Below are 15783 nucleotides of genomic sequence, written 5' to 3'. Positions count from 1 at the left end.
AGTGCTGCATTAAAGTGTCCCTGTGCACAGAGCTGATCCACTTACGGTTTTACACAGTGCTTTGAATATGGCACAGAATGCTGGCAAGATAATAATTGTTCTTCCTAAATGGTGAGTGAAGTTAAGCAAACCATGTCCTATCGTCTAATCATCTATATATGCAGTAAATTGTTTTTGCTTTATACACCATGCATAACGTCTTGCAAGACAAACTTATAGTAATTGAAGGAAGTCACATTTCTTTGTGGCTTTGGAAAATTCTCGGATGTCTGGTTTCAAAAGCCAGTGGATAAAGCAAAAAATCTGCACAGTCATCTAAGTTAGAAGAAACCTCTCTTCAAAAGTTGACATGTAGGGGAGATGATATGCATCTGTGTTGTTTTTAGATCATGTCTCAGTTGGCTGAGCTTCATTTTTACTTCTGTCAGCATTTTTAATCTTCTATAAGCTAAAAGCTATATTAATGTGTTGCTGTTATTCAGCAGCTTCAGACAGACACACACAATGTGATTCATCAACCACCAGTGAGGTCATGTGGCAGTCATGTGACTGGCAAAATGTTCAGAGGAACACAAAATGAGAAAAGGAGAAGGAGGCAAAATTGCTCCAGTCATAGGGAATTCTAAAGTACAGACACACAGATGTGCACTCACATACACACACATGGGCGCACTGACAAAGTCTGATGCATGCTGAGCGCTCATTCTGCAAGTGTCCTATAAAATATGAATGATACCGTGCTATATTTTTATCAGCCAGCCTGAGGACATGTATGAACTAGAGCAGCAAAAACACTGTTTCTCCAGCCATGGCACTCAGTTTGTATGCCTTGTGTAGAGCAAAGGACTGCTCCGCATCTTTCACTGCTTGTGGTTCTTGCGGTGCATATGCATTTGCAACATGTGCATTTTTTTTTTTTTTTTAATCTGAATGTTTCTGTTGTGTGAAAAAAACAGAGACATAAAGAGAGAAAGACAAACTTAGTTTTGAGAGTTCATTCATATGCAGCTCTGAGAGTTAATTCACACACTGTAATACACTCAGATTTGGAGAGTGTGAGGGGAGGAAAAATCTACCTGCATAAGCTGAAGTCCTGATACCAAGGTGAACAGTGGCATTGCTTGCAAAATGCTGCTGTCTGCACTGTTGAAAGCCGCCTGCAGTCTCTCTGACTCCTTTCCTCACGTACACGTGTTTAGTTAGACACACACTTTTCATTTTGTGCCCACTCATACTCGTTAGAACATTTGAACACTAGCCCTTGTGTAGGAGTGTGCTTTTGGCACACTGTGTGTGTGTGTGTGTGTGTGTGTGTATATGTGGTTTTGAGTGTGAGAGACAGCGGGAGGATGTACTTGAGACGGAGTGCGAGAGAATGAGTTTGTCGGCATTTGTGTGTGTGTTTGGATGTGAGGGAAAGTGCATGTGTGTCTGCAGCACCCAACAGAGAAAGGGGGTGAAATAAATGACAGGAAAAGGAAGGAGAGAGCAAGAAAAGCACAAGGCCCTGTCTTCAGAAACAGCTGACAGGCTGACAGGTCTGCTGAGACCCGCAGAAGCAAACATATAGAGACAGAACAAGGGAGACAAAGCAAGGGAGATGGAGAAGGAGAGGGCAACTATGGAAAGAGAGGAAGAAAAAAACAAAGAACACCAAAAAGATAGATGTTAACCATTGCATAGGTATAGAGTTGAAATATAGACATGTAAACTCTGAACATGTAGCTTAGGTACCATTAAACTCTAATGGACTTAACTTCTTCATTTGGCCATAATCCTGTGTATTGTGGCATCACGCATTGATCTGCATGTTATGCAAAAACATTTTCTGAAATTTCACAGGCATGGTATGAAAGACAAGTGCAGAAATCGAGAAAGCGAAAGCACAGACTGATGATAAGGACTGTAAAAGGAAGATGGGGGAAAGAAAAGTGACGAGGTTAGAGAAGACAGACAGAGGGGGAAATCGTGTGCCTGTGTGGCTTTTCAGAACGGAAATAGAAAGACGCTTTATTGAGTGGGGAATTGTCTGTGAAGTGTATTATGGTTATGCAGATCTACACAATTGTCTAGTTTATTTCAGTAAATCAGCAACAAAATAAGCCTCAAGCATTACCCCCAGTAGAAAATTTCATTTTTTAAACATCTTCTTTGGCTTTTCACTTTAGATGCTGTTGTTTTTTAGCTGAGTTCAAGAAAATTCACAATACGAACAGTTTACAGCATAGTGAGAATTGCATATCACCCCAGAAAACCACACACTGTATTACATTATACTTACAGTGTAGGATTGCTGATGGTACACCTTAACAGACATTTTGGATATGAATGGCTTGAGCAAATGAACTGGCTACAGGCAAGAACAATGAGGCACAAAGTTCAAGAGCGGTGATACTCAAACAAAATGTAAACTGGTGTGTAACTTTTTATTTGTGTGAATGCACAGGGAAATAATAGACATAGTAGAAGTTAGTTAAAGGACCTCAGTGTTTCTGGGATTCTGTTGGAATGAGAAAAAAAGGACTTGTCCTGGACTCTGTCAGGAATGAAAGAGGGAATGTGGAGATAAAAGAGTGAGGGAGACATAGATGGACTTCAGCTGTTTGGAGCACAGAGGCTGGTGGAGGAAAGAGTGTGAAAGACAGAGAAGGAAAGAGAGGGTGAATACCAGCTATTGTTGGAATGTCGTAGCAACACACAGCAGAAAGGATGGGGGAGGTGTGTGTGTGTGTGTGTGTGTGTGTGTGTGTGTGTGTGTGTCTGTTTGTGTGCACATGGGGTCAGTGGGTTTTCCACTCTGTTTGAGCTGCTTCTTGTCAGAGATGCCTCAAGTTCTGTGTTGGCAACCAAGCAACTGTGGACTTAAATTATTAGTTGGTCTGGACACAAGCCTAAAACAATCCAGTACTGCATTTCAGACCATTGCATCAACACCCAGATAGCTGCTGGAGCAAAACATCAGCAGTGCCTGGTTAGAGATCCAAATCTACAATTGCTAGTACTGCAAGTGTTCACAGGCAAGCTTGCTAACTTTCTCACAAGGACAATGTTGCCATGCTGACGTTTAGCAGGTATATTGCTCACCAACTTATTTTGTTGTGTTAGCACTGTAGCATTTGCTTAACAGCACGAAGCACAACTGAGGCAGCTGGGAATTTTTCCTGTATGTGGCCATACAAGTTAAATGGAAATAAAAATACATAAAGAACTGAGGAAAAGTCAGGGGATCTTCCAGATCATTAGGTTCTGTACCCTGGGACTCAAGTTCTTGAACACAGATTTTTAGTCCAAAGTACTGGAAGAACAGATCACCCTACTGACACTGTTTTCCTTAAAGATGTAAGAAAGAACTTGCAGTGTGGCTTGTTGCATTGTACATGTTAACAATCTTAAGATATTCTTTTATTGTGAGTTGAATGTATGATTGATTATGATTCTATTGGTCAAATTTATCTCAATAATTCTTTTATGTTTCCAGGATCCTGCTGGCATCTTTGAGCTGGTGGAGCTGGTGGGAAATGGCACCTATGGGCAGGTGTACAAGGTAAGATATTTGCTTCAACAGACTTTGATAAGCATTAGTCTATCATTCTAAAACTGTGCTCCCATAGCTAATCAGCTCGTGTCTATTCTCTCCCAGTAGCCTACATGGAGTGAAAATAAAAACATGCACTGTGATTAAAAGAAACAACTTTGAGAAGAATGGAGCAAATATAAAAGTTGCTTAAATGTGGAGAGGAGAAACTGAATCTGGGGAACATTAAGTGCTTTTTAGAAGAATGTTCATTATTCCTTTTCTTCATTCTCTTTCTTCCTTTACTGTTCTATTCTTTCTATATCTTTGAAAGGGTTTTTGTAGGTTTCTCGTTTGAGATGAGGTATTTTAGGGGGAAGTGGTCCTCTTGGACAAAGGAAGTGCTTCTACTTCGTCTGACATTGTGACATCACTGTGGTTTGAGGTTTTTGCTGTCGACTGGACTCAGGTGTTTCCTGCTGTCACTTTAAACACTATCTCTATGTCCACGATACCAGCTGAACTTCCTTATCCCTGCATGATGCCCTGCTGGTCTGTGGCCCGCTCTTCCTATTCCTGATTCTCTGCCTTATTCTGCCACTCTGCGGCACCAGCATGTGGCTCTTTATTAAATCACCTTCAGATGGAATAAACATGTGTTTGTTTAAATATATGAAAGTACAGACATGTGAAGGCCTTTGTGAGTGCATGCATTTCTGCGTATGTGAGTCAGTGTGTCTAATGGTGAGAGTCAAGGTCAGGTGGTGGTAGAGAGGAACTGTTCTTACAGCTGATTGGACCAGATAAACGGTCAGGCAGAGGTTGAACATACTTCTCCATGCTTCTAAATATAATCTGACATCCTTCCATGTGTGTTTGTGTGTGTGTGTGTGTGTGTGTGTGTGTGTGTGTGTGTGTGTGTGTGTGTGTGTGTGTGTGTGTAAGAGACAAAAGGGAGGAAAAAACACAAAAGGAAGGGAGAATAGGAGAGTTATGTGTATCCATTTATTGCTGACTCTGCTGTCTTGGTGAAAGTCACGGCTCATTTACTGGCTGACATTCAGCCAGTCTGTTCCTATACATTACAGAACCACAGAACGCCTGTGGCAACAGTCTGTGGATCTGTAGCCCATACAGCTGATCCACACTGGTGTGTGATTGGGTGTTATAGTGTGAAATATTCAATGGAGTCCATACTTAGGTTTCTTTTATTAATATTACTTTTGTTGGTTGACGGCTCCAAAAACAATGTTTACAGTTTTCTAGTTTTTGACTAGCTGCTAAAATGTACCTTGGACTACTGTTAATAACTCATTTAAAAAATACTTGTTCAAAACATCATAAGTATAAACTAGAAATGTTGACAAGGTTTAAACAATTTAAAATTGTCAATTTCAAACAAAAATAAACCATAAGAAAGAAAGCATTGTGTTATTTACTTTGAAAATGTCTCTTTCAGTGCTGTGCTGTAGGTATGGTGTTATATCAGAAAAATAACACATGAGAATACTATAGTGTGTATAGCTTTGGACTGTAGTATCCCCAGTCTGGATCAATGAATCCTTGTCAGGGTGCTCTGGAGCGAACACAGGTGAAGTTAGAATTTTTTGCTCGAGTGTGAAGATAAGAATCAGGCAGGCTGTAAACATGGTTTTACTCCTTCCTATGATTCCAAAAATAGCTTCAGATTGCTCAGTGGCCAGGGGCCAGTTTTGCTCTGATGTGTCTCTGATCATAGACTGCAAGTTACAAGTCGTGCCTTATTTTTCTTTCTCACAGTGTAAGACAGAAGTGCTAGGCTTATATATCCAACCTGCACAAGCCCTTGTTGAATTTTATTTTAAAATTTAGATAGATTATACATTGTTATTGTGTTTATTATTTATTCAAATAAACTTGTCATAAGTGCAAATTTACTACTGTTTCATTTCACTAAAAAAAAAAATAGCTGAAAGAAATTTAGGCTGCATCTGGATTTATTGAAACCTTAAGCCTGTTGGATGAAGAGAATAATCCATTGGTTAAAAGCTAAACACATTTCACACGAACTGCAAACCCCAGGCATTCTTCTCACATTAAGAACATGACCAATGATGACATTCTTCTGCACTAGAGACTAGAGAATGTTTATGTGTAGCTATGCATGCATTATTTTGCGTGTTTGATAGTAATAATCAACACAGTGTTATATGTTATGGGTGACACAGGGCCAGTAATGTGCCATGCAGCTGCAGTCCTGTGTGTCTGGGTGCAAGAGATAACAGGTTTATCAACAATTCCATTACCCCATCTAGTTAAATGATACGGATCTGCTCCTCACAGCTCTCTGCTGTCTCTCCATCCCACTCTTTTTCCTTCACATGTGCACCTAAAATCTCAATTAAAAATGTCAAATCCCTATTTCTGTATTTTGGTTGCAGTTTCCCGATGAGCAAACGGATATTTTAACCAATAATGCAGACAGATGAGTAGCCACAGCAAAAAGATAATTTTAGCTTGACTTCTCTCTATGTCTCCTTTTCTCATCTTAAATCTGCATGGTGGTTCTGCTTTTTTGCTTTCTCTCCTTTGTCTCTTTCATCCTCCTCACTCCTTCGCCCCACTCCCCAGCACATTTCTCCTATCAATATGTAATAATGCTTTTCTTCTTGTTTCCCCTGTTATTTGGGTTGAAACTTCTCTGGTGAGCTGTACTTAAGGGAGCAGTCTGTGCCTACAGTATGTGTATATATAGCTTCTACTGGCTGCTCTAAAAGGCCCATAAATAAAGAACATGGGTAATGCTGAATAATTAAACACATTCTCTCTCCACTTCACTCCTTCTCCATCTTCCACTCGCTCTCTGTTTCCTTCTTTAGCTCTCTTTCCCTCTCTCTCTCACACCAACTGTTGTCACTCTCTAACTCATCATCTGCCTCTCCATTGCTCCCTCATTGGTATTTCCTCCCTTGATTTTGCCAAGTCTCTCTCCTCAGCTTCATCTCTCCAGCTCTCTCTCCTTCTTCTGCTCCCCCTCCTTTTTTATTTATCATGCTTCTGTTGTCTCCCCCTTTCTTTGGGATGGGGCTCATCAGAGCTTCCTCATTTTTTCAACTTGATGAAGCGCTCCTTGCCGCACACAGTGCCACAGTGGAGGTGGGAACTGGGACCTTTTGTGTCCAACCATTGGCCAAAACACTCACCAACTGACACGACAACTTATTGACTGACAGACTTATTGATCAGTTAATTGATTAATCACAGCTTCTCTTTCTTCTGGTGGGAGACGTTATTTTTCTTCCTGATGAATGATGCAAGTTGTGAGGGCAACTAATCATATGTCGGTGACATGAACACAAATGCTGCACACATTCACACCCACATGCAGAAAATGATGATACATTCAGACATTCATCTCATCCACTGTCTCCTCATCTTTGGCAGCAACAAATGATTTCCGGTGTTTGTGTGAGTTTGTGAGTGTGAATGTGTGTGTTTGCACAGTACTTTCTCTCCATGACTCTGCTGTCTCCATGCAGCGAAGAAGCAGGAGGAAGACGAGCAAAGGAGGCAACCAATCTTTTTTTGTTCTCTGATGACAGAACACTTCCACTTCACTCCTCCTCAGGCAAAGTGCTCCACACACTCTTTAAATATTTACTACTCACTCTGACACACACACAGACACACACACACACACACACACACACATATAATATATTTGCACACATAGTAGAACTAAACCAATGGCTGGGGAACTAGGCTGTATGGGCTTTTATATGTTCACCCACTGTGACAGCCACTCTGTTCAAAAGCTGCTCTGTGGTTTCCATTTACTGCACTAGCGTGTGTGTTTGTGTGTGTCAAGCTATGTTTACAGCCAAGGATTTCAATGAGCAAGTATATGGTGACATGTCCTAATGTCACAGTGTATGTTTGTTAGTGTAATGAAAAGTGTTTGTGCTTGGAACAAATCTTCTTATCGGGACTTTGTGTTTTCTTTAAAATTGATGAACCGATGAGCCCACACACGACAAATTGTTACGGTTACAGCCTCACATCTTTGATGATGTTATGATAAATTTGTGGTGGGGCCATGGCAGTCCAGGATGTCCAGATAGGAATCATCTCATTAACCAGTCACACCTCTTATTTTTTCCTCCATATCTATGTCTCTTGCTTGGCTCTTCCCCTTTTCTCCCTTCGCCCACCTCTCCTCCTCCTCGTCACTCCTCTGCCCTCTTAAGAACTGAATAAAATTTCAAAGTTGGTATCTTATCTTCCTTATCTGCTGGAAGTCACGCTGCAGAGGACTGTGGGAGATTTTTTTTTCTCCCTGCATGCCCGCCACTGCCGCTGCACTGTTACACATAAACACACATACGCAGACAAACGCGTGCATACACACCTCAGAGAAGCAGCATGAAGTGTGAAAGCCTGGTAAAAGAGACTGGAAGATAGAGCGACTTCCTTTATTCCTCTTTGTTTGATGTTCTAAATTCCTTCAGCTAGTGTTTCACAGCAGGAAGGAAGATCAAGCAAACAAGCATATACACTGTGTATCTCTTTGAAAGTAGTCACTGATAGCTTATACAAAAAATGGTAACTGACAAATAACAAATGTTATATTTGTACATTTTTAAATTTTTACTGTCGAACTATGAATTTCAAATATGGTGGTAATGATGATTAGATTTATTTGCACACAGTCCAGCTGAAGTTCTAAATCTCACAGTTGCCAGCCATACCTCAGGAAAGAGCTGTATTTATTTTCAGTCCTCTGCTAGAAAATAAATAGGCTAGTCATGCTTGCTGTATCAGTAAATTGTAGCTGGTATGATAAAGGGCTGACATATGTAAAGAATGTAGTGCTATATAGTGGCATTAACACTAATGGGGTTGCTGTCAGGGCTATGGGGGTGTCTGTGGGCTATAGGGCTCGGGTATGGTTGGTGTTTACTTGTGTGTGCAGTGAGTAGATACATGTGTGTGTGTGCTTGTCTGTTGCCTTGTACAGTACCTGTCCCTGGTGCAGGGGCATTGCTGCAGCTGTTTACAGTTTGACACTGTGTCATTGCGCCGCCATTGCTGTATTTTTCTTGTCTACACGCACCGACACACATACTCACACACACAGGCACATGCGCACTTCAATCTCTGGAGTCCCTATGAATGAACTGTGAACCGTGACTGAGGTGGATGTTGCTATTTACCGTGGGAGCAGCAGATGTGCTCATTCCACACACACACACACACACACACACACACACACACACACACACTTGGCAGTGTGTTCATTAGCCTACATCCTCTCTCTATCTTCCTCAAGGCCACACACCCCATTTACCCACAATGCACTCCTGCCTCCGAGCACAGGGTCAATTAGCCATGCCTGTTGTCAATAACAATTTCTCACTCTTTGTCTTTCTTTCTCATTCTCTCTCTCTACTGTATCCTTTTTCCAGTCAGGTGCTGCACTCTTTAATTGATAGTGCACACTGTAAAGAACTATTTAGCCAAGGCTTTTTCCCACATTGTGAATTGCTGCTCCTCGATAGTTAAATCAATAACCTATACCAGCCTTGACTCTCTTAATTATACTTGATTCTCTCTCGTCTTTCCTTTCTCTGTGTAATGTATGTTTTCTCCTTATTTTTGTTTTTTATCCTTGCTCTCCTTTATCTGAGCAGTTTTTTTCTACTCACCTTTTCCGTCCTTCCCTGTGTTCTCTCTCAGCTGTGTCTTTTGTTGTTGCCGCCTGCTCCTCTCTCATCTCCAGTCTGTACAGTAAATCAGCTCGCCTGTTCATTTGACCTCCTAAGCTGCTGGAGCGTGATGCCGAAGTGCTGAACCTGCCGCTTTGCCTCTCCGCCGCAGCCTTCCTCCTCTGTAGTGTTCCCTTGGTTGTGCGCACTTTCTGACTCTCATCCTCCTGTATATGTCTGCTTGCTCTGCAGATGTTGTAGTGTCAAGAGCAGAGTTTGTTTCCATCTGTAGTGACTGACGACATTAAGATTTTAAAATTTGATTAGAAATAAGAGATACACTAAGTGGGTGAGTTCGTGGTTAACTTAGTGAAGTAGCCTTTTAGTGCATTAGGGAGTTACCCCCCTGCAAATGAGTTAGAGCCTCAGCGAGGTAATATGCTAACAATTTTGGGAGGAACCCACAGCTGTTTAGATGCATTGGAACATCAAGATGTAAAGGTAACATTATTGTACATGTGTTTATATGTGTGGTGTGTTTCAGTTCATCTGGTTTGGCCTCAAATGCCCACCATAAATAAAAACACACGTTCAAAGCATTAAAGGATTTTTTATGATGAGAACAAACTTTTACATTTTCTGACATTACACATGTCTGGACGTACAAACGTGTATAAAGAACCACAGATCATCTCTCTATATTTAGGACTTGTAACCAAATTGCATTTCTTGCCATGTGATAAGGGACTTTACCTGCTTTGTGAAAGCACCATCTCTTTGCTGTCACGCACCTTCACACCACCATGGGGAGCCACAAATGTGCTTTGCTGATTAGGACCTTTTTTGTGTGTTTACCTGTTTGCAGACCTCTGCCTCTCTTGCTTAAATCCAGTATGAGCGTCTGCATTTTGGATTATTTAGCAATGTGCCAGATCTTTTCTCTGACCCCTGATTAGTTATATTTCTGTGATTAGCAGCTTGTTAATTAGCTTGTTGTACTGTGAGCGAGAAGGTTAATCAGCGACTATTGCGGACTGCAGATAGATTATTGTTTCAGTAGGCTTTAGCCGATAACAGCAGTTCATTCAAAGTGGAATCAACATGCACTGACTCTGTCACAAAATTCAGCTTTTCTTTCCTGCAACCCACCCACCCCCCACAACCATCAATAAAAACCTTCTGGACTATTATACAGATCATTGCTCTCATCTTTCTTCTTTCATCCTCTCTGTCTTCTTCTTGCCTAAACTCTCCGCTGCTATATGTTCTCATCTTCACTGCCTCTTAGTATGACTTTTTTCCTTTTAAATCTCTTTCTATCTCAACCTGTCTCTTCTCTCTTCCTTTCTCATGTGTATGAGAGCAGCCTCAGGGTGCGTCTATATTTCCTTAGCAGTGCAGGAGTAGATTGGAATGGAGGCCTTTGTCACTTTTATTTACTGCCTCACTGATTCCACAAATGTGTGTGTGCGTGTACGTGATTGTGTACCTGTCTGTGTGTGTTGTTGTGCGAGCATGTGTGAATGCAGAATGATTGCAGGTGTTTGAACTGCAATGAGGTGTGTCTGGGAGTATTGCCCTCTTATTTCTTGGGGCTTCTTCGAGCAGAACTGTTTGTAACATTTGTTAGCCGAAAGTAGCTTTAATTCTGCATCGCAGCTCCAGCACCTGCTACTGAGCATGCTGGGATTGTAAGCTTACAGACTAGAACCAGTGGGTGTTGATAACAGGGTATAGACTGAAACATTGGTTGTCTGAAATCCTTCAAACCTAACACAGCTGAACTACAGTTTGGTGTGTAGCAGCAGTGGGCATGCTCCTTCAAGGACTCGTATAGAGCAGAAGCCCCGGGGTACATCCCATAACCCACATCTCGCCATGATTCAGTTGCCATGCCGACAGGCCCTATGCCAGGAGAGCATGCTTAGATGACATTCAGTTAATTCTTGACTGTGTGTGTTTGTTTGGATTACCATGACAGCACAGATTAGGATTATGGTGTGACCCATTTCCTTTTTACCAAGAGTGGGCGGTGCAGTGTGGCAATCTATCCCCACCATAGTTGAGTGAGTATGTTTTTCTGCATTCATATGCTTTAGGATGTATATTTGTTTTTTTTCTTTCTATATGCTTTGAAGGGAAGGGACATGAAAACAATTAATTAAAAATTGATGCAGAATCATTTGACTTTTTAGCTTTTTTTACTTACTTTTATGGTCACTGTCTGGCAGAATGTCAGTTGTGACATTATAGGCCCATGTCAGACTACCATAATGAAAACAGTAAGTACATTTCAAGTCTCTCTTTAAATTTTAGCGAAATGAATGAAAAACAAATGGCTCCTTGGAATTTTTTACAATCAATCTTAATTACATTAGGCTTTTAAAAAAGGTCTCCAGTAATTAGATTTTTTGTTAACAGGGTAAAACATCCAGAACCACTGCTACAAGTGTTTTAATTTTGGTTCCTGTAAAGGATATATTAAAAATCAAGGATCAATTTACAAAGTCAAATTGAACTGAAGCTTGGATGGATTGGGATTGGTTTCTTCTGACCTTGCAGCTTGGCCACAGAACAAGCACACACTGAGGACAGTTGCACTGTGATATTTAGCTCTCAGTAAACTAGTTTTCTGCTCATCCGCTCTCTATTTTCTCAATCAATTCTTCCTCCTATATTCCCCCCCCCACCTTTCCTTATCTCGCCTCTTCTTCTAAATAGCAACGCTCCCATATCATGACGATTGTTTCTTATTCGCTGTCCTCTTCCTTGTTTTATCTGTGTGTATGAGTGTGTATGTGTATGTTTACGTGCTGTGCCCACTGTACTCTGGCCATCCAACACTGTTGCTAGGCTACAACAGGAAGTGTCCTGCATAGTAAATGTGTCCGATGGGGGGTGTGGTTGACTTGGACATGCACATAACAAATAATATACACACAATGCAGCATTTCTTTTGCACTCACACAAACAGACTAAATCCCTGAGTATCATATGTGTTAAGGCAGGTTGGTCTTATGTAACTGAGGCTGAAGAGATGCTTCCCTCTGCAGCCTGCGGTGCTCGTGTGTGCATTTGTTCCCCTCAACATTCAGCTCCATATAGCAGATGCTGAAAAACCATAAAAGAGAATCATTATGTGCTGTGTACAATTGTCTATAGGCTGCATATACTTTAATGACATTTTGCTGTCTCTTGGCAGACGCAATTAATCATAATTATGCGTTGATGCTAATTGCAGTAATACTGAGACAAAGGTGTACTTTGTGTCAGACTGAAATCTCCCTCATGCAGCATGTGGAAGGGAACGGATGAGATGAGAGATGAGATGACACCATGTTATCAGACCTAGGGTTACAGCATGAACTTACAATAAAGACATAATGAATTAGAGCATACTCGACAATGGGCAAACAATGGGTTAACATCCTGAATTGATTGAATAAGAGTGTTTTTCTTTTATACTCCTTAAGGTGGTGTAAGAATTTAAAATACGTAAGGATGATATGCTTTTATGTGCACAGAACACTAGTATTTTATTGATTCTAAAATGACATTGTAATGACCAAATGATAACTCAATTACTCAAAAAATAATGGACAGATTGATCAATAATGAATATATATCTGTATATCTGCAGTTTCAACCCAAGTCAGACTGACATAAATCGGTGTTTTACAACCCTAACCACCACTAAAGAAATGAATCAAAACATTATGACTGTTATACATTTTAAGCCATACAATATTGGAATTTATTGCGAGGCTATTGTATTTCATAAAATGTGGACACAATAAACAGAAGCAACATTTCCCTTTTGGTTTAAAATTTAATCAACAGTCTTTAAAACATCACACACAATAAATGGACAAATGAACCTGGAGAAAGAGGTTTCTGTAGTTGTTCATCTTCTACAGTAGTTTATTGTGTAAGTGAATGAAACAATAGCCATTACACATACCCTTTTGCTCCAACAACATATAGCACATATTCTTAAACAATTATACTGTAAATGACCTTTATTTATGAAAGGATACTCTTATTTTGTTGGGTAAAACCATCAGAAAAAGACCTACACTCCAATTTGAATTCCCAACCCAAGAAATAGCTGAAGCACCACTGACCTGCAGGGATGATAAAGAGTAATGGCTCCTCCATGATGTGACCACCTGAAGGCTGATTGGAGATCAGTTTGGAGTCAGTTCACTGTCTTCATACAGCACAGCCATCCGAGTGGAACAAACATGGTCAATTTGGTCTGTTATCACTCAAACACAGCTGGCGTGGCATCATCACAGCTCCTTATGGGTTTGTATGTGAATGACAGATGTTTTGCCATCATATATGGCCAAAATACCTTCACAGGTTTAAAGAGGGAAACTGGAGGACTGAACACACGTGAAGACAATTTCCTTGACCTTGTTTGAAATGTCATTATGATGATTCAAGTTAAAGCACCACATGCTCAGCATAATGGTAGTTTTGAAATATTGGATGAAAGCATTTGCGTGCGGGAGCATAAGCTGTGTGTTTGTTTTGCTTCGTGGAGACACTCAGGCCTTGTCAGTGCATTGTGGTTTGCAGAAGGCACTAGATGCATTAGCAGAGGCAAAGAGAAATGGTTGCAGGGAGTCCCTGTTTGTGTCATGTCTGTTTGCCGAGCTCAAAGCTGAATGCTACTTTATCTCCATTAGTGTTCAACTCATGTTCATGTAAAACCCACTTTTCACAAGGTGGTGGTCTGCGCTGCATGTCAGAGAAAGAATACAAGTGAAAGAGGGTGAGACATTTAGAGAGAGGAAGAGAGAAATAATGAAAAGCGTAAGAGGAGCTTGTGAAAAGTTAAGAGGTTTAGATAATGAGAGAAAGAATCCCAGGGATAAGAGTGGGAGGCAGTGAGAGAAACTGCAGATCTAGGTCAGAGAGGCAAAACAGTAAACAAATGACTGGAGGAAGGGATGAACAGGCCTCCTCGCTCTGAATGGGACAGATGAGGAAGAGAGTGGGGCCGTCCTTACAAGTAACTGAGATGCTTTGTGTAGCTTGATGTGAGACTGGTGGGAATCCTCTCATTAACTTCAGAGCAGACAAATATGTGCATTTCTCAAAATAAAACTGTTACTCAAGGTCCCAGAGCTCAAGCAAACATCTTTAAATTGCTTGTTTTGTGTGACCAACAGTTCTGATTCCAGCTGAATTCAAATTGCAATGATAATAAACAGAGAAAGAAACAAGTCCTCACATTTGAGAACTAGAATCAGCAATTATTTGTCATTTTACCTTTATAAATTACTTGTTGAAACAAGGTGGTTTCAACACTAATCATTTTATCATTTTTCATTCTGAATTGTTTTGGTATTATTGTGACAGTACACTATATTATCCTGATAACTGCTGTGGAAATGCTATTTTAGTTGGCTCATAAACCCAGAGCCCACCCGCAACCCATTCACAGTATGAATTTGCAAATAAATGAACAGGGGGAGGAGGAAGGAAGAGCAAGAGATGAAGATGAACAGCCAGTGCTAATTCCTTTCTGTTGCTTCTTTCATACTTGGTCGTGTAATAAGGCTAGATGGCTTTACTGCTCCAGGAGGGAAGTAGAGAGGGAGGGAGGTTGTCAGGTGGCTCAGAGTAATGAATCTTTATCCAGCTCTGATGATATCCATGTCTAATATCTATTTGACACATTCTCTCTCGCTCTCTTAGTCACTCTCAAACTCCCTCAGTCATTTTCTCTCCCTCTTAATGTGTCTGTGTCCATGTGTGGGTGCGTATAAGAGTCCTTATACCAGTGTGAGTAGTGGAAAAATGTCGTTTTTGTATTTTGTATGTGCCTGTAAATGTGTGTGTGTGTGTGTAATTTTCTGGTTTATAAGTGGCTGTAATTCCTTTGTTGGTCTCCAACAAAGCCAGCCTTGTGCTTGTGGAATTGGGGCAGTCTGATCCTAATGAGAAATCCCTGCTCAATCTTTCCAACTCTTTTACTCTCACAGACTGTGTGCGCAAGAGAGAAAAGGAGAACCGGATCACAGTGTTCAACCATCCAGTTTGCTTCGTTTGCATAGTGCAGCGCTGGCTTGTACCACAATGAATTATCATATTAAAATCCTAATGTTCTCTTTTAGCCATATATCAGTGACTTCAAAAGTTTTTCAATTTCAGAGGAGCTGTTTAATGAGAAATTTAAGTCATGGCTTTAAATTGCACTCACTCATGGACATTAGCTGATGGTGATGCTGTATTGCCAGTCATCTTGTGGGAGCCCACCAAATGTACTAGAGTTTGGTTCCTAGTTTCAGTTCTGAGAACATGGTTCTCTGGATTAAACAACTTGTGTTGCTTTCTGAAGTGTTACAAGGGTTTACAAAGTGATGTAAATATTCAGCCTTAAACAAAGCAGAGCCCCAGATACTCCCTGTAGTGAGTAAAAACACCACTTTTTGGCCCTAAATCAGATTTAATCATCTTATTATGTGTAAAGGAACAAATAAGCTATCACACTTCTACATTATCTCACAGTTAATAACTGTATATATTGAATAACCTCCAACATCTCACAAGCTATTCATCAAGTAAAGTGAC

The 15783-nt window shown here is 40.7% G+C and overlaps 1 protein-coding gene across 3 annotated transcripts in view; it reads left to right on the top strand.

Moving 5' to 3' along the window:
• Positions 1 to 15783, top strand: part of tnika (TRAF2 and NCK interacting kinase a) — a 57587-nt gene that overhangs the window by 11077 nt on the left and 30727 nt on the right. For all 3 annotated transcript variants that reach the window (XM_026310530.2, XM_026310523.2, XM_026310513.2), the window contains exon 2: positions 3479 to 3544. In XM_026310530.2, coding sequence (XP_026166315.1) covers positions 3479 to 3544 — 66 coding nt within the window. The remainder of the gene's footprint in view (positions 1 to 3478; positions 3545 to 15783) is intronic.

The sequence above is a fragment of the Mastacembelus armatus genome, chromosome 22, assembly GCF_900324485.2.
Source record: "Mastacembelus armatus chromosome 22, fMasArm1.2, whole genome shotgun sequence".
NCBI lineage: Eukaryota > Metazoa > Chordata > Actinopteri > Synbranchiformes > Mastacembelidae > Mastacembelus > Mastacembelus armatus.
Note: the sequence above shows the minus strand (reverse complement) of the source record. Positions and strands in the feature narration are given on the sequence as shown.